Genomic DNA, 19769 nt, shown 5'->3' with positions numbered 1-19769 from the left:
TGCTTGCTGCCAAGCCATTGATTTGAGTCCAATTCCCTAGAATCCACTTGGTAGGAGAAAGGTGGCTCACAGAGAGTCTGATTTCCACACGGATATATGGCCCACATTCATATATAAACAAAGTAAATAAGTATAGTAAAATAAGAATCTCAGTGGCTAGAAAATTAGCTTTATTGAGAAAATGCTTGCCCAACATGGTAAATAAGTATAGTAAAATAAGAATCTCAGTGGCTAGAAAATTAGCTTCATTGAGAAAATGCTTGCCCAACGTGCAGGAAACCTTAGTTTCAATCCCAGGTCCCGCATAAAACCTGTCTTTGTGATGAGTGTCTGCTCTCTTAGCACTTGAAAGGTTGAGGTGGGAGGACTGGAAGTTCAAGGTCATCCTTAGTTTGTAGCCAGCCTTGACTGCGAGAGACTCTAGCTCTATAATAAATAAAAATAATCATGAAATACCAGAGAGTTAATCATAGCATGTGGGAATTGAAACTTCCAGACAAGCCAGAGTTAAAGATTACTTGTTAATGTTCTATCCAAGACTGTAAAGGAGTAGAAGTACGGGGGGGGGGGGGGGGGGGGGGGGGGGGGGGGGGGGGGGGGGGGGGGGGGGGGGCGGCTTAGATGGGAAGTAGCAAGGACTGGGAGGAGAGGAGGGTGGAGAAACTGATTGATATGTAAAATAAATGGAAAAAAAGTTATTTTAAGAAAAAGGCTGGTAGAAGTGGTGTACGCCTTTAATCCCAGCACTTGGGGTACAGAGACAGGTGGATCTCTGAGTTCAAGGCCTGGTCTACAAGAGCTAAACAACAACAATAAAAAGATCCTATCCCCAAAAAGAAAAATCTTGAAATAATGTTGGTCACCATTATGCATAAGGACTACTATATAATATTCAGTCTAATAGACATTTTGCCATGTGATCATATATGACCTATTTTAAATATATAACACTCAAATAAATAATGTTAACCAAAAATCAATAGACATCTAAAAATTTAGTTCTTTGGTCTATTGTGTGTTTATGGTGGGCGGGTTTCCTAAGGAACATTAGATGTACTTTATCTAAAGTTCATTGATCACTGGAACTAAGGTTTTCATTTGTGTCTATCACACCTTTGTACATGGCAAATATTTAGTATAAGTGTATGGGCTTGGTTTGAGACAGTTTCTTTCTTTCTTTCTTTCTTTCTTTCTTTCTTTCTTTCTTTCTTTCTTTCTTTTTTTTTTAGATAGATTTATTTATTATGTATCCAGTGTTCTGCCTGCATGTATGCCTGTATACCAGAAGGGGGCACCAGTTCTCATTACAGATGGCTGTGAGCCATCATGTGGTAGCTGGGAATTGAACTCAGGACCTTTGGAAAAGCAGGCAGTGCTCTTAACTGCTGAGCCATCTCTCCAGCCCCTAAGACAGTTTCTTGTTAGGTAGCCTTAGCTAATCTGGAACTCTCTGTCTGACCAGGGTGGCCTTGAGTTTGTAGAGAACCGCCTACCTCTGCCTCACAGGTGCTAGGAGTAAAGGTGTGGTCACCACCACCAATTGTGACCAGCTGTATCTCTTAGTCAGATTCGACTTGGCTAGAGTGTACCTGTGTTCCATATGAATTAGCAGAGCCATTCTCTTGTTTTCCAGGGTCCTCATTCTTCATTTGAAACGGTACAGCTTCAATGTAGCTCTTTCACTTAACAACAAGATAGGACAGCAAGTCATTATTCCGAGATATCTGACTCTGTCATCTCATTGCACTGAAAATACAAAGCCACCTTTTACTCTCGGATGGAGTGCACATATGGCAATGTAAGAGACAATGCTTTTTACCTTTACTTTTGAAATGGGTTTTAATATTTCAGAAGTTGGCCAAACTAGATAACAACTATCAGTAAAAATAATCAAAGGAGATTTAAATTCTGCATTATTTTGAAATTTTAGTATTAAACTTCTGTTGGATAGAAGTAATTAAAGAAAAATGTTTACACATAATTCTTCCAAATTTAATAGATGCCTGTTATAATACAGTACTTTTTTGAAAGAGTGTTGCTACTCTTTTAGAACAGAAAATAAAAATAAAATAAAAGACCAATTGACATACTTGGGAATATAAGTGAAATATGGTAATCTTAAGACTCACCTATGCCGGGCAGTGGTGGCGCACGCCTTTAATTCCAGCACTTGGGAGGCAGAGGCAGGTGGATCTCTGTGAGTTCGAGACCAGCCTGGTCTACAAGAGCTAGTTCCAGGACAGGCTCCAAAACCACAGAGAAACCCTGTCTCGAAAAACAAAAAACAAACAAACAAACAAACAAACAAAAAGACTCACCTAGACACTTAAAGTATTCATTTCTGTGTTCATCTCTAGATGTTCTACTCAGGATCTTAAATGGGGCTTGGGAATCAGTGTTCTTAACAAATGCCTCAGTGCTTTCGGATATGCAAATTTGAGAAATCAGATATTAAACTAGAGCTCCCCCTCAGAAAGACTGATTGATTGTTCTATAAGTAGGAATTATGCCCAATGTGAGTAACATCAGAGACTCCTAGAAATGTTTCAGAGAAAAAGAAGTCCCCTTTGCTTTAGATTTTTGCATTGTCGTCGTGTATGCTGGACCCTCAGGCCTCCTGAATGCCATGCTCTTCTACATGCATGTTAACTTGGAACCCTATGCTGCAGTTCTTTTTCATGCTTGAACAGTAATTTGGTAGAATCATAAAGTCCTAAAGCTGTAGTAGTGAAACGAATTTTTGAAAATTTTCTCCAAATTCTTAATTTTACTAAGAGATTGATTTTACTGTTTAGTTACTAAAAAGGCCCGAGTCTTGCCAGGTATGGTAACACATGCTGGTAATTCCAGTCTAAAGCAGAAAAATGCTTCAAGAACTGTTTAGGCTATATAGAATGTTTGAGGCCACCCTGGGTTAAATAATAATACTCTGTCTCCAAAAAGAACAAGGAAGGACAGTGTCTTGGCTAAAGTAGTATTAGAAAAAATAAATGAACATTTCCCAAAATTAATTGATGCAATTTATAAGATATATTTATCTTTGGATTTATATATTTACATCATGTAATATATATAAAATATATCATGTTTACACTAATGTCCTCATGGGTTTACTAACAAAGCCTGTGCCCTGAGAGTTTTTAGTGTTATGTAATTGTTTTGTTTTTTGTTTGTTTTTTCTGTTCTTATTTGAAGAGAATATTTTTACTTGGTGTAAACTGCCTTCTACTGGTAGAGCTGTTAGTGCCTCTGTCTGTATTTCTTATCTTTGCGACCACCAACCTTAAATGCAGCTGTCTGACTACATTTTAATGCAATTTTAGGCTTTACGACCTTGGAAAGTTTGACTTCTCTGTGGGAAAATAAGTCGGTTGTAACCATTAAATACGGTAGTACATACAGTGCTTGCCATCTAGGAGAGCCATTATTATTTTATTGCTCAAAAATAAATGAGATAGTTTCCCCCCAGGTTCTTGTCATGTGTGTTGCACTTGACTTCATTTGTAAAGCTGTTTATTTCAATTAGATCAAGAAGAGCCAGAAATGATAATTAATTTTTCCTCTGGGCTTTTATGGTTATTTTAAACTATTACTTGCTTTTCAAGAGGATATAAGAGACCTATAGTATAGAATAATTAACTTTACCAGTTAAATATCTACCTTTAATGATGCAATTGTATATATTACATATTCTCTAATTTTCTAATAGTTCTAGACCATTGAAAGCCTCTCAAATGGTGAATTCCTGCATCACCAGTCCTTCTACACCTTCAAAGTGAGTTCTGTTTCTTATGTACCCAAATTTTGTCTAAGGATTTGGCTCACCCTGATCTCTAAAATTGTCCCCTCCCCTTTTCTTTATCATTTATTTTGCATGCCAGTTGCTCAGTATCACTCAAACTTGGAAATGTTCTTGAGTCTGGCTTAGATATGATCCAGGGCTTTTTTTTTAGCAATCAAAAAAGGTTCCAGGATTATTTTGTTTTTAATTTCTTAAAAGATCCTTGCTAATAGCATTATTCTCATCCTAACACTTAAGAATTGACTCTAAGGTTTAAAGAGATAAAAACAACTCCTGTCTAAAGCCCCCTTCCTCACAGATAGGCACAGGACCCCACCTATTGTTGCTTGTCTCCCTGACACTGACAGGAAGAATTCTGAAAGGAAACAAGAAACAAACAAGCACTGGAATGCAGCTGTTTTTTAAAGACCAAAAGGTTAAGAATGGAAACTCTCTCTTCTTTCTCACTTTTCAAAATTGTGCTTCATAAGAGGTCACTGGAATTTCTGATAGACCCATTTTTTAAAATTAGATCATTTAAATTGACTTAATTGTCAATTCACTTCAAAATGCAAATGAAGCAACATGAAGCAAATTTGATGTCCCAAAGTCCTTTTAAGAAAAGCACAGGGGCTGGAGAGATGGCTCAGAGGTTAAGAGCACTGCCTGATCTTCCAAAGGCCCTGAGTTCAATTCCCAGCACCCACATGGTAGCTCACAACCATCTGTAATGAGATCTGGTGCCCTCTTCTGGCCTGCAGTCATACATGCAGGCAGAACACTGTATACACAATAAATAAATAAATTTAAACATAGGAAAAAGAAAAAGAAAAGCACAGTTTTGTTCTTTAAGTGCTTGTTTGGAATTTTGGTATCCATAAGACAACATTTAGGAACCACTGTTTTCTTTTCCTCCTGCCATTATTTTTTCTGTGCAATAAAACCAGATAATTAAAATGACTAGAAATCTGTGATGTACCAATATGAATCTTCTTGGCTGCTTAGAAAGTGAGCAAGTGATGCATTTAAGGACAAACATTTTTCACTGCTACAGGCAGGCTGCCTTCTGTAAACATTGTCCTTACTCAGGGATATGCACAAATCACAGCGGGTCCAAGAAGCAAATTATTTCATTGTATATTATTGTACGTTGACATAGCCATTTTTTCTCTGCGGTCTAATGCATTGAGAATTTGAAAGTTGGCTAATAAAAGGTGATTGGGGCCATAAAACCCAACATGCAGATCAGATTTAAAAGAGGCTAAATTCTAAACTGGGTACCATTGGTTCCTCTATAATAGTCTTTGTTCCATTTGACCATGGTTAAACATAGCTAGGTATCACCCCTTTTGATGGAGGAAGGTCATTGGCTAATAAAGAAACTGGCTTGGCCCGTTTTATTGGTTAGAACATAGGTGGGTGGAGTAAACAAAAGAGAATTCTGGGAGGAAGAGGAAGTGAGGTCAGATCCGACAGCTCTGCTCTCTGGAGCAGAGACGCCATGCTCAGCTCTCCTGGGTAGACTCGATAGCTCCTCTCAGCTCTGACCCAGGATGGACGTAGGCTAGAATCTTCCCAGTAAACGCACCTTGGGGTGCTTACACACATTATTAGAAATGGGCTAGTCCAGGTGCGAGAGTTAGCCGAGAAGAGGCTAGATAGAAATGGGCCAAGCGGTGTTTAAATGAATACAGTTTGTGTGTTGTTATTTCGGGCATGAGCTAGCAGGCGGCTGGGGTGCTAGGGACGCAGCCATAGAAGCGGCAGGGCTGCGTCCCCGGCACCCAGCCGCCCGCATGGCTAGCTTATTCCCAGAAATAATTACACGGAAACTGTATTCTTTTAAACACTGCCTGGCCTGGCTAGTTCCAGTTTCTTATTGGCTAGCTTTTACATATTGTTCTAACCCATTTCTAATATTCTGTGTAGCCCACGAGCTGGCTTACCAGGAAAGATCTTAACCTGCATCTGTCTGGAGTGGGAGAATCATGGCCACTCTCTGATTCAGCTTCTTTCTCCCAGCATTCTCTTCTGTTTACTCCACCCACTTATGTTCTAATTAATAAAATGGGCCAAGCCAGTTTCTTTATTAGCCAATGACCTTCCTCCATCACCCTTTAACAAAGTATGTACCTGATAAAAAATAGTTGAGGTTTGCTTGATGAGTATGAAATAAAAAATTAAGAATCAAGAAAGTTAGTTAAAGCTGGGTGTGGTGGCATACATCTTTAGTGAGATAAAGGCAGGAGGCTCAGGAATTGAAGACCATCCATCTTCATAAATAGCAAGTTTGAGGCCAGCCTGGGCTATATGAGATGACCCCAAAACCATTGGTGGGGAACTGATTTGGCGATTTTTAAGTTACCCTGGATACCTTATAAACTCGTTATAGACAGCTATTCAAGTATCTGGGCTTGGTATGTTGCTTGGCATCCAATCTGCTTTTCAGGTGTGTTCAGTCTTCACACTGGTCTCTCGCCTCTTTATCTTTGTTTCTATGCTTTCCTCTTGATTTTCATTGCACTCTTTTTCTTCGTGCCATGCGTACTTATTTACAGTTTTCACATTTAAATCACTTACATTTTTCAGATTTTCATTTTTTTTACTATTACATATGATTTTATTTTAACATCCATCAAAGGAAGTTCTTGTTCTTTGATCTTTGCTACTTCTTCCTTTAATGTGGTAGCACTTTATCACTAAATAATATTGTTTCACATAGATAAATTTTAATACAACTAAAGCTTGCCTTTTAAAGCATTTATCTCTTAAAATTTTAACCGTATTAGACGAAATTTTTCTAAAATGTGTTAATGCTATTCTCTTTTATTTATTTATTCATTTTGGTTTTTGCCGTTGTTTCTCTTTGTAGCTTTGACTGTCCTGGAACTTGCTCTGTAGACCAGGCTGGCCTCAAACTCAGCTCCATGTGTCTGCCTCCCAAGTGCTGATATTAAAGGCATGTGTCACCATGCTCAGTATGTAATGCTATTCTTATACACTTTGAGACAGTTACATATTTCTTAATGATTTAAAATTTGCATTATGGGACTGGAAAGATGGCTCAGTGGTTAAAAGTACTTGTTGCTCTTCCAGAGCATTGAAGTTCAGATCCCCGCACCCATGTCAGATGACTTTCAACCAGGATCTAATCCTCTTCTCAAGGCCTCGGCACTTACATACATGTGGCATACCCAGACACATATACGTACATATGTGTACAAAGTCCTTTTACAAAGGAAAAGTGAATCCACATTCTAAGTATCAGTACTGCACTGGGTTTTGCTTGTTTGTAGTTTTGTGTTTTGTTTTCAGGTAAAATCTTGCTATATAATTCAGTCTGGTCACAAATTTGCAGTTTTATTGCCTCAGCCTCCCTTGTGCTGCCAGTACAAATGTATCATGCCAGCTTCACTGTTTTTGAATATTGGTATTATTTGCCTTACATTAAACATTTTTTAGTTCTTTTTCTCCCTTCTTTGTGACTATCCTCCCTCATTTCATAGCTCTCATCTCTCATGAAATTGCTATATTGAAAATACATCATGTCCTATTATTGTGTTGGGATTTAGAACTGCCTTCTCAGATTTTTTTTTTTCCCCCTTAATTTGGAATGTCCCTTCTGGAAGGTAGAGAGGTTGCCAGAAGTCTGACCTCAAAATAATAAAATAAGTGGATTGTTGTTGTCAGTTTTAAAGTGCATAGATCATAATTTAAAAGGTCAAAAATTAGCCCTTATGTACTTTTGTCAAAAATAGTGATTTGTAGCCAGAAATGGTAATGCATGCCTTTAATCCCAGCACTTGAATCTCTTTGAGTTTGAGGGCAGCCAGGGGTATGTAGAAAGACTCTGTCTCCAAAAAACACCACTATCACCACCTGATTAACAAACTGATTAATTGCTTGCTATACCTTCATGGACTCAATAGAATACTTGCTTTATAAAGTAGAAACAAACTACATTTGGAATTAGTCATTTTAAAAAAGGCACAAAGTTTACTGGTAATACATAATAGCCAAGCATTTTCAAACCATGACTTTTTAGGAGGTCATTAAAAGTAATGCTGAAGTATACTTCTTTTGGTCCGTATTTTCCCTCTGTTAAATAATTTCCCATAATGGAAAAGCTTTTTGGTGTTTATACATCAAAAATAAGCATATTAAATAGACTTTTTATATATAATTACAGGAAATTCACCTTCAAATCCAAAAGCTCTTTCACTTCATGCCTTGATTCTGACAGTGAGGATGAACTAAAGCGCTCTGTGGCCCTCACGCAGGGGCTTTGTGATATGTCAGGCAACGAACAGCAGCAGGAAGATGTGGAAAAAGTAAGTAATGGTTCATCAGAATATCTGACAGTACTCTGTTTTAGTTTAGCTGTCCAAACAAATGCTTCAGCAAATTAAGGAAATTCACAACATAGATCTCAAAATTAATGTCTCTGTTTGAGACACTGGTTTGGGAGAGTGCTTTTTCTAGATAAACAAAGAAAAAAACAAAACCCAATGGTCTTGTCTGAGCAGAATGGTATAGGTTTATTGTCCCAGCACAGAAGAAACTTGAATTCTAGGTTCAAGGCCAACCTGGTCTACATAACAAGACACTGTCTCCAAAAAAAGTAGTCTTTTTAAAAAAGAAATGAGTGTTACTGGGGAGTTGGCCTAGTGATGAAGTGCTTGGCTGGCATGTGTGAGGTTCTGGCTTCAACCCCCAGTTCCTCATGCGAGGGTGGGGTGACACCAGAGCTACTTACACATTCTAAGTTTCAGCTCTTTGCTTATGGGATAGCTGTTGTTTATAGGAGAAAATCATAGTAAGTATTTTATATCAACAGAGCAAATGGGTAACTTCAGTTGTTAAATGACAGTGATGAAGACACAGCTACATCTATTACAATCCTCAATAATTAATACTTAAAAAAAAGTAAGCTTTTCGAGGTGTTTGCATCATTCTATAGAGCTATAGCAGTTACTTGTGTTCCAAGTTGTCCCATCTTACAGTAAAGCTGAAGGAAGTTTGTGGTTGCTTCCCATAAATATGAAAAGGAAGCCGGAATTCTCCTAGAATAAAAGTTACTCAGAAAATATATTTTTACTTACAGAATCTGTGTGACCTTTATTTTTCTCATTTAAGACTAGACAACATTGCTAGATGATGTATGCCTTTAATCCCAGTAGTCAGGAGACAGAAGCTGGCAGATGTCTGTGAATCTGGTCACATGGTAACCTAGTTCCAGGACCAGGAAGGTCCACTATACTAAGTTCCAGGCAAGTCAGGGCTGTATAATCATACTGTGCCTCGATTTAAAAAAAAAAAGGACTAGCCAGCATTTAAAATCGAATATGAACAAAATGTATATAGTATACTTGATATATATCTGAACCAAAATTCTTAAGGCTTATTATCGCTGACTAATCTTTTTTTTTTTTTTTTTAAGACAGAATCTCATGTTATAGTCCAGGCTGGCCTAGAACTTACAGCAGTTTTCTTGCCTCTGCCTACTAACTACTAGAGTTACAAGCATGCACCACCATACCCATTGGCTTACTGTTTTGAGTAATTTACTTTAGCAGTATTTATCTTCCAAATTTTTATAGAGGGTATGCTTTGTATCTGTCATAATCAAGAAACACTGTTAGGCTTAGAATTGTAGCTCAGTTGGTAAAATGCTTGCCTAGCATGCAAAATCTGTGGATGTGAGTGTCAGCACAAAATAAGCCAGGTGTGGTAACACACATTTAATTCCACATTCATATTTTTTAATTATGTGGAAGTGGGGTTTGTTCTTGAAAGCCAGAGAGAGCCAGGCTTGGGAACTGAGAACAGAGCTTGATCCGCTGCAAGAGTATTATGTGCTCCTGACTGCTGAGCCATCTTCCAGCCTCCAAATTCCCATTTTAAACTCGGGGGTATATTAGATAAAGTGTTCAACATTAGCTGTATTAATTGACATCCGTATTGGTAGACATTAGCTATATTAATAGATACTTTGGCTTCTTATAAAAGCAGTTCTCTTCTTCAGGATTCAAAATTGTGCAGATTAGAACCTGGGAAGTCCGAATTGGAGAACTCGGGATTTGACAGAATGAGTGAGGAAGAGGTGCTGGCCGCTGTGTTAGAGATAAGTAGGAAAGAAGCTTTGCCCGTGCTCTGCCATGAGGATGATGATAAGCCAACCAGCAGCCCCGACACTGGATTCGCAGAAGATGATGTTCAAGAAATGCCTGAAAATCCAGATGCAATGGAGGCTGAGAAACCCAAAACCGTCGCTGAGCCAGGTAGGTTTCATCAAGATAAGTGTCTGTTATACAAAATGTTGTTCGAGAGCCTTTATTGATATGTGTCTTCTAAATAGTACAAGCCTTAAGGTTTGTAAATGGAAGTCATAGCAGGATGTCACAAGATTGTTTACTAGATTGTAGAGTCAGAGCCTCTTCAATTTTGAATTATTTTATATGCAAGTAAAATAATAATTAGGTTGTCCTCAATTTAACAAGAAACCAAAATCTGATGGGGTTCTTTATCCCTCTTAGTGCAAGTATCCTTTATGTATCCCCTGTTGTTATTAGTCACTGTTTAATATCACTTGTTCATATTAATCCTTTGTTTTCAGAACTATTACTGTGGATCAGTGCTTCTAAATCAAGGTCTTTCTCCCCTGCCCTGGAATATTGGACAATGTCTTTCATTTTTGGTTGTCAGAAGTAGAGAGAAGTGGGGTTAAGGATTTAGCTCAGTGACAGCAAACACAAGACCCTGGGTTCAGTCCTCAGCTGGGGGGCAGGGACGACAAAAACTAAGGTAACAAGTAGAAAGAGCTACAGACTTCTGGTATCAGCACTCCCATTTTCATAATTGAGGGGATCTTTAATTCCTGTCAGGTGACTTAGTTAAAGCTCTCCTATCCCTGGTAGAGTCTGCAGATCCTGCTAAAATTCACAGCATACACTCCTCTCAATTTCTCCCCCCTCCAAAGACCTTACTTGTATCCCAGTCAAATTATTAATGGTGCTAAACCTGAGAAATCCCAGTATAGATGTGGGAAGATAAAATTGTTGGTCCCAAAAGGTTGTGAGCAAGGGCTGGGAGTGTTCCTTGTTTAGTAACAGGCATGCCTACCAAGCACAAAGCCCTGAGTTTGATGATGGTGCGTACCAGTAATTCAAGCAAGGAGATGGAAGTGGAAGGTCGGGGTCAAGGTCATCCTCAGCTACTTAGCAAGTTCTAGGCCTTAGACCCTAAACCTAAAGTGTTAGTCAAGAGCAGGGCAAATTACTCTCTCAACAGTAGGTGCCACTAGAGTTCACAAAAATTCAGGTGGTTTTTTTTTTTTTTCCCCAAAATAATATTCTGCTTCTTTAGAGCCTGCTAGTTTTTCTGAGATAATGAAAGACTGTGACGAGAATAAAGAAAACAAAACTCCAGAAGGCTCTCAGGGAGAGGTTGATTGGCTCCAGCAGTATGACATGGAGCGTGAAAGAGAAGAGCAGGAACTGCAGCAAGCACTGGCTCAGAGCCTTCAAGAACAAGTAAGACACTCTGTCATTGCTTTCTCCGTTCTTCCAGACAGCAAGTCACAGTCACTACTGTGTTTGCTGTGTGTCAGGCATTGCTCCTGGCTGTTTATGTGCAGTTAGTTATTGGGGGGGGGGGGGGGGGGGGGAAAACTGTTTGGGCTTGCTTTAGGCTTGAATGAACAGTTATAACTAGTAAATTTTTTATTATTAAAATATTATTAGTTATGCTGTATGCTGTAGTTGATTGCATGTTAAAGCAAAATGACATGTTAAAGGGTGTTCCATGTTAGCCTTATTCTGCAAACTGTCAGCACATCCCTCAGCATGATTTTATGAAATATAGCAAGGCAGTAAACTTGCTTGGTTATTGTCTTACAATATGTCTTCTATAAATTGTTTGATAACAAATTTCTCAGAAATATCTAAAATCTATCAGCTCATTGTATAGCAAGTCTGTACACAAGTGTTTGTTGTAGTACTGGGGATCAGACATAACATTGGCTACTCTAGGTTATATCCCTAGTTCTTAATTTTTACTTTAAAGATTTACTTTATTTTATGTGAATGCACATTTTGTCTACGTGTATATGTTAACCGTGATTGTCTTATGCCCACAGAGGTCAGAAAGCATCAGGTTCTCTGTGACTGGAAATTACAGATAGTTGTGAGCCAACATGTGGGTGCTAGGAATTGAAGCTGTTTTTCTGCAAGAGCAGAAAGTGCTCTTGACCACTGAGCCATCTCTCTGAATCCCCAATTTTTACTTTTGGTTGGTTGGTTGGTTGGTTGGTTGGTTGGTTGGTTGGTTGGTTTTTTGAGACAGGGTTTCTCTGTGTAACAGCCCAGGCTGTCCTAGATCTCACTTTGTAGACCAGGCTGGCCTTGAGCTCACAGAGATCCTCCTGCCTCTGCCTCCCAGGTGCTGAGATTAAAGGCAGGTGCCACCACCGCCAGGCTCGATTTTTACTTTATATTAGTTTATTTGACCTGTTGTATCATCTAAGATACTTGACTTATAGGTGCTATTTTCATGGTTGTCTGATTAAGATAATCCAGATCATGCTAATGAAAGTTTCATGAGACTGGAAATGTAGATCACCAGTAAAGCACTTGCCTAGCGTTGTGCACGGTCCTGGTTCCATCCCTCGCACTGAAAAACAAGCAAAAGTTAGTAAGACTCCCTAGAAGGAATGCTTGGGTTTGGTTTGTTTTTTTAAGAGGCCAGTTTTGGAAAAAAAAAACAAGCTTCCACACCACCTTCCTCATAGGTTCTAGTTCAGATCTCTGTAAAGTTAGAGAAAGCATGGTAAGCAAATGCTCCCAGAGAAATTTATTTTCCCTTAATCAGTTGTGTCTAAGGAGTACCCCTTTAAATACCTTAGTTTTGTTCTTTTCTCTTTAGGAGGCTTGGGAACAGAAAGAAGATGATGACCTCAAAAGGGCTACAGAGTTAAGTCTTCAAGGTATGGAGATTATTTTAATTACATTTTTAAATGGAAAAGTATATTAATACATAGAAGACATTTTAAATTTTTTTTTTTTTTAGATAAAGTCTCATTTAGCCTAAGCTGTCTTTGGAACTCTCTCCGTAGCCAAGGATGGCATTGAACTCCTCCTGATCCTCTGCCTTCTGAAAGGTTACAGGTTTATAACACCAACTGGTTTCCGCAATAGTGGGGATCACTTGCAAGGCCTTATGTGTGCTAAACACTCAGTTAGCTGAGCTATATCCCTAGCGCTAAAGTGTTTTAGCTTCTTTGTTTGTTTTAATATAGTAATAAATATGAACACTTCCCAGGTATAGAGTCTTAGAAGCTAGACATGTATCTCTTTTCTCTCTCAGAGAAAATCACTGTTATAATACTTCCTTTAGCTTTATTTTTGTTTATTTACATTATACAATATATATTATTATATGTCATTTTAATTTGCATGTGATATTATATTGTATATAATAAAATATGGTTATATGTTATACTATGTTTCTATTATACTAATATGAAATGAGTGTGTGTGTGTGTATTTTTATAACGGGGCTAAAGAGATAACTCAGTGATTAAGAGAACCAGTTGCTCTTCCAGAGATCCCAGGTTTGATTCCCAGCACCCATATAGTATCTTACAACCATCTGTTACTCCAGCTCCACAGAAAATAACGCCCCTTCTCGCCTCCTTGGAACCAGGCATGCACATAGTATACATAAATACATGCAGGCAAAAGACCCATATAACAAGTAAAAAAAGTATATACTTACTTTTAAGTTATTTTATTATTGTCTGCATCTGTATCAGAATAATGTTTAATCTTTGTTTTACTCTAAAAACAGCAAGAGGCCGGGCGGTAGTGGTGCACGCCTTTAATCCCAGCACTCGGGAGGCAGAGGCAGGCGGATCTCTGGGAGTTCTAGGCCAGCCTGGTCTACAAGAGCTAGTTCCAGGACAGGCTCCAAAGCTACAGAGAAACCCTGTCTCGAAAAACTAAAAAAAAAAAAAAAAAAAAACCACACAGCAAGACAAAATACTTAATTAAAGATTTATAGTGCCATTTCTAAGATTTCTACAAAAATATATGGCTTCAATTTTCCAGTTGATTTTCTAACTGCTCATTCCCAGGAAGTTAGTTGACAGAGCCAGGAATGAGGACTCGGTTGCAGAAGATTCACACACAGGGGGTGGAGGGACAAACAAGGATAGTTCCGTGAGTAAGACAACTTGGTGCATAAGCATGAAGACTTGATTTGGATCCCTGCACCCAAGTTAAAAAAAAAATCTAAGCCTTCTCACACAAGTGCTTGTAATCCTAGTACCATCGGGTGGGGAGGAGAGATGCAAACTGGACTGACGGCCTACCTAGAGTCGGTGAGGAAGACCTGTCTCACGGGAATAAGGTGCAGAATGATAGAGTAGGGTACATACACAGACATACAGCAGAATTAATATGTGAGCCAAGTTTACTGGACATTCACAGAGATTTGACTATCTCTTCAGCTGTATTTCTAAAATGCCTTTGGTTTTCCTCCTGTTCTTGGAAATAGAACACTTGGGTAGTATGAAGTGAGTGTTCCTGGCTGATCTGAAAAGCAGAATCCAGAAGAGAGAGTAAAAATTTTGCCAACACTATAGTTATGATAAAGGCATAGACAATAAGCTAGGTTTCTCAGGCATTCTCTCTTCAGGACAAGCTGGGTATGGGTATCCACACCTATAATCCCAGCCCTTGGGAGATGGAGCCAGGAAGATCCAAAATTGGGGGTTAATCATCAGTTCCATAGATAATTTGAGACTAGTCTGACCTATATGAGAACCTGTCTCAAGAAAATAAAAATAATACATTGATGATGTGATGGCTCTCTCAGGTTCCATTACCACAGTCTGCCTGCCTGCTTTCTAACCATGTACAGGTTCTGTGAGATCTCCCAGCTACCACCTTCTTCCCAAGTCTCCCTATCTATTTTCTTTTTTTTAAAGCTTTTTTTTAATATTTATTTATTTATTATGTATACAATATTCTGTCTGTATGCCTGAAGGCCAGAGAGGGCGCCAGACCTCTTTACAGATGGTTGTGAGCCACCATGTGGTTGCTGGGAATTGAACTCAGGACCTTTGGAATAGCAGGCAATGCTCTTAACCACTGAGCCATCTCTCCAGCCCCTATCTATTTTCTTTTTTGAGAAAAAGTATCATATAGCAAAACCAACCTTAAACTCTTAACTCTCCTGCCTCCCCATCCCAAATGCTGGAATTACAGGCATATAGCACCATAGCCTACTCTCTTTTCTGTCTTTGAAGCTTTTGTTATCCAGAAGCTGGGCTAGCCCACTCCTCACCTCTACTACATCTGGGTGTTTTCATCATTTCCTGTGCTGTCTGGAAGCTCTCCAGCCTTTTCGAACTCCAAACTTCTTCTGAGTTTTTGTTTCTGTCATGTCTGTTTGACTGTCAGGAGATGTTTTGTGCTCTTTTATGCCTTATTTTCACTTGTTTCACTGAAGTACTCTCTGAACTGTGAGGCTGTACGCACAGTTAATTGGCTTGATGGTTTCTCTCCTGAGTAGACTTGTTTGCTTTAGATCGGTATCTAATGTGTTTGGTCTGTATAGTCCTTGTTAAAAGCTTGTTCATATATCTACTAATTATTACTGTTAGTTCATAATGAAAACAAGGGAGCTAAAGTGATGATTGGAACCTGTAAGCACATGAATAGGTCAAATTTAAACCAATTTTAAGTCTCACTCTAACCCAGACTAGCCTTGAGCTCACAGTTATCAACTTGCATCACTGTCCCAAGTGCTGGAATTACAGGTGTGAACCACTGCTACAACTTTGAGCTCTCATGAGTATTAAAGTTCCTGAAGAATTTTAAATCTCTTACCTTTGTTCTAAAGAGTTCTAAGAGCCAAATATAGTAACAGAGCTGGCAGTGTGAGTCATTTGCATCATTCAGTATGCAACTAGCATCTGTCGTGAATGACCTCATCCGTGCTTCATATCCCTTAAACTAGAGACTGTTTAGTCTCTTCAAAGAATAGAGGTCTAAAATTCTGTCACTGTTTAGCACTGTTTAGTTGGGGTAAATGGTATGTTTTTTTTCCCATTCTTGGGTATTCCTGTCTTAAATATCCTTGAGCTATGATTTTTTAATTTGTCATAAACAAAGGACTATTTAGAGATAGCTTCTCATTATATAGCCCTGACTGGCCTGAAACTGTAGAACAGTTTGGCCTTGAACTCACAAAGCTCTGTCTTCCTCTGCCTCCTGAGTGCTGAAGTTAGAGGCTTGCCTAGTTTGCTCTCTTTTGTAGGGGATAAGTGATTTGGGTTATCTGTATGGTTATGTATTATTTTTCAGTTCATTATTTCTTATGGTTATATACCTTTAAGTGTGTATGAAAGTTTTGTTTTGCCCCCCTCTTTATATATATATGTGTGTGTATATATATGCATACACACATATATACACATATATATATACACACACATATACATACATACACACACACTATGTGTGTGCCTGTGGAGGTCTGAGTTGCCATATGGGTGCTAGAAACTGAACCTGGGTCCTCTGCAAATGCTCTTGAAGACTGGACCATCTCTCCAGCCCCAAGATAGCTTTAACATATAAATGTATTTCAAAGAAAAGTCTTGCTTGCTATACAAGCTTGAGAACCTGAGTTTAATCCCCATCACTCACCTAAAAAGCAAGGTGTGGTAATACATACTTATTTTGTTTAATATATTCTTAGTAATTCTTTAATTTTATGCATTCATACAATGTATCTTAATCATGTTGATATTCCAACTGTCCTCTTTATCCTTTCCAGATCTACCATGTCCCTACAGCACCCACCCCAACTGCATATTTTTCTATATAACCATTAAAGTCCAAATTTCTACCTTTATATTACTGAGTGTAAGATCATCCACTAGAATATGATCAACGTACCAGAGACTATACTCTTAAAGAAAACTGACTCTTCCCTCCCCAAGAAGTGTAGAATGAGCTGCGGGTCTGCATTCCGGCTGCCTGGCTAGCTTATGCCCCAAAATAACAACACACAAACTGTATTCTTATAAACACTGCTTGGCCCATTTCTATTAATGTGTGTAGCACCACGAGGTGAGCTTACCAGGAAGATTCTAGCCTATGTCCATCCTGGGTCGGAGCTTCATCGTGTCTGCCCTGGAGAGCAGAGCTGATGCCTATGAGCTCACTTCCTCTTCCTTCCAGCATTCTGTTCTGTTTGCTCCACCCACCTAAAGGCTGGCCTATCAAATGGGCCAAGGCAGTTTCTTTATTAGCCAATGACCTTCCTCCATCAAAGAAGTCATAAACTTTTCATAAATCCTCTTTTAGGAGTGGTGCCTCATAAGCCCTTTCCCCTTGTGATAGTTACTTTTCTGTGGTTGTGATTAAAAACCATCACCAAGGCAACTTATAAAAGAAAACATTTAGTTTGGCTAAATGTAGCTAGAGGATGCTTGTTCGTTTCCCAGCTACCCAGACCCGAAATAATCACACAGAAATTGTATTAATTGCAGCATTGTTTGGCCAATGACTAGCATATTCCTAGCTAGCTCTTACATCTTAAATTAGCCCATTTCTATTAATCTGTGCATCGCCACATGGTTGTAGCCTATCCATCTGGCATCTGGATATCTATCTCCTTCAGCAACTACATGACTTTTTTTTACTCCACCTACTCTCTCCTCCTATCTGCTTGGAATCTCTGCCTTGCCCTATTCTGCGCTGCAATAGGCCCAAATCAGCTTATTAACCAGTGGTATTCACAGCATACAGAGGGGAATCCTACATCAGCTGAGCATTTCGAAGTGTTAGAATCCATGGTGGTGGAGCAAAGACATGGCAGCAGGACCAGTTGAGATCCACAAACATGAGGCAGAGAGCAAGCAATGTACTGGGAATGGCACCTCAAAACCAACCCCTTGTGACACACCTCTTCCAAAAGGCCAAACCACCTAATCCTTCCCATACAGTTTCACCAACTAGGGATCAAGTATTTAAACACATGAGCCTGTGTATGGCTGTCATTTTCACTTAAATCACCACATCACTCCATGCTAAGTTGTTGATTGAATTCCTAAGTAGAACAGCCTGACATGTCCAAAGATAACTATTTCACTCCAGTCTTCCTGACCTTTGACTACTCTTAGTCTTTCTATCCCTTTTTCTGTGGTGGTCCCTGAGCCTTGGGAACAGGTGGTATGTTATAGATGTCCAGTTTGTTACTGGTTATGAGTTTCTTTGTTAACCACTGTCTACTGCGCACAGAAAGTTCTCTGATGAGGATTGATAGCTACACTAACTAATGAGCACACAAATTTAGAGGACAGTTTGATACTATGTCCATTTAGCAAAATAATAATAGTAAGTTTACCCCATGGGTCGATAAGCTCCCCAACCATTGGTTCTTGATCAGATTTATAATACCTGGTATGAACCAGTTAAACTGGTCTTAAACCAGTTAAAAAGCAGATGCCACCTTACCATTCATGCCACTATTGCACCCATTGGCATGGCTTGCCATGTCAGTTGTTACTATAGGTCTCAGTTCACAGCCGGGTAAAACTGTTGACGTCTGTTTTTTCCCTCAGCAGCCTCTGCTAAGCTATGTAAAGCATACTTGTAATCACAGCGCTAGGGAGGTACAAACAGTCTCACCAGGCATGCATGTGGTGCACAGATAATACATATAGACAAAATACCCATGCATATAAAAGCTATTTTTTTAAGGCCATGCAGTGGTGGAGAGGCAGAGGCAGGTGAATCTCTGTGAGTTCAAGGCTAGCCTCGTCTACAAGAACTAGTTCCAGGACAGGCTTCAGAGCTACAGAGAGACCCTGTCTTGGGGGAGGTGTTAATTTAAAAAGGGGGGTGGGGAGTAGAAGGCTTCTAAGGAACAACCCTAGAAATTTACCTCTACCTACATACACATACACGCTCAACTGAACATGCATGGACATACAGAAAACAAGGGACACTTTCATAGATGCCTGTATATACAGTTACTTCCTAAGGTGCCTGTTAATTGAACCCTGTTAATAAAATATTTTATGTCTTAGGATGATCAAATGAGTACTTCAAACTGGGTTTTTGGTTTGTTTTGGTTTGGGTCTTTTGAGATACGTTTTTGTTTGATAGTCCATAGTGCCCTCAGCCTAGCTATCTTCCTTCCAACTCTCTGGTGTTAGGATTACAGGTGGGCGTCCTCATATCTAGCTCTATCTTGAGCTATTTTATCTTCTCAGTCATGTCTATTTTAAGAACTTTTACCAGGCCCATCTTTCTGTTCTTCAGAGTTGAACAACCCTTTTCTGGATTCTCTGTGCTCAGATGAAGACTCTGGAAATGAGGATATTTTTGATATGGAATACACAGAAGCTGAAGCCGAGGAACTAAAAAGAAATGCTGAGGTATGGTTGGTGAGCCTGTCAGTGTTCCTTCTGCTCCTTCTCTTTAGAGACTCCCTTCAGTATAGCACAGCTTCAGTTCTGCCCCTCGGCTGCTGTCAGGGCACCTTCATTTTCTCATACCTGTCTTTTGTTCTTCATCTCTTATTTCTATATTTCTTTTTTGTTTGTTTTGTTTTGTTTTGTTTTGTTTTTTTCAAGACAGTTCGTCTGTGCAGCCTTGGCTGGCCTGGAACTCGCTCTGTAGACCAGGCTGGACTCGAATTTATAGAGATCCACCTGTCTTTGCCTCCCGAGTGCTGGGATTAAAGGCGTGTGCTACCACTGCCCAGCTTCTTCATTTATTTCAAATAAAATAAATACATTCTGATTGTTCTTGTTAGATAACAATATATATGCCCATATAAATAAAGACATAAATACATTAAATTATCTTTAGTTCTACCAAGTAACTACTATCTTTATATTTAGTAAAAACCATTCAGTTGATTCTGTAATTCTGTGAGCACATTTGGTATTATTTCCTTCTCTCTCTCTCTC

General features: G+C 39.0%; 1 protein-coding gene across 8 annotated transcripts in view; it reads left to right on the top strand.

The window, feature by feature from the left end:
- Nucleotides 1-19769, top strand: part of Usp37 (ubiquitin specific peptidase 37) — a 71584-nt gene that overhangs the window by 40918 nt on the left and 10897 nt on the right. For 6 of the 8 annotated variants that reach the window (XM_050129592.1, XM_050129594.1, XM_050129590.1 and 3 more), the window contains 7 exons: nt 1634-1798; nt 3710-3775; nt 7971-8112; nt 9807-10062; nt 11147-11313; nt 12704-12764; nt 19117-19232. In XM_050129592.1, coding sequence (XP_049985549.1) covers nt 1634-1798; nt 3710-3775; nt 7971-8112; nt 9807-10062; nt 11147-11313; nt 12704-12764; nt 19117-19232 — 973 coding nt within the window. The remainder of the gene's footprint in view (nt 1-1633; nt 1799-3709; nt 3776-7970; nt 8113-9806; nt 10063-11146; nt 11314-12703; nt 12765-19116; nt 19233-19769) is intronic. The other 2 variants (XM_050129595.1, XM_050129596.1) reach the window with 2 other exon arrangements.

This window comes from Alexandromys fortis, unplaced genomic scaffold (genome assembly GCF_014885135.2).
Source record: "Alexandromys fortis isolate MF-2015 unplaced genomic scaffold, M_Fortis_MF-2015_v1.1 scaffold_319, whole genome shotgun sequence".
NCBI classification, from domain to species: domain Eukaryota; kingdom Metazoa; phylum Chordata; class Mammalia; order Rodentia; family Cricetidae; genus Alexandromys; species Alexandromys fortis.
Note: the sequence above shows the minus strand (reverse complement) of the source record. Positions and strands in the feature narration are given on the sequence as shown.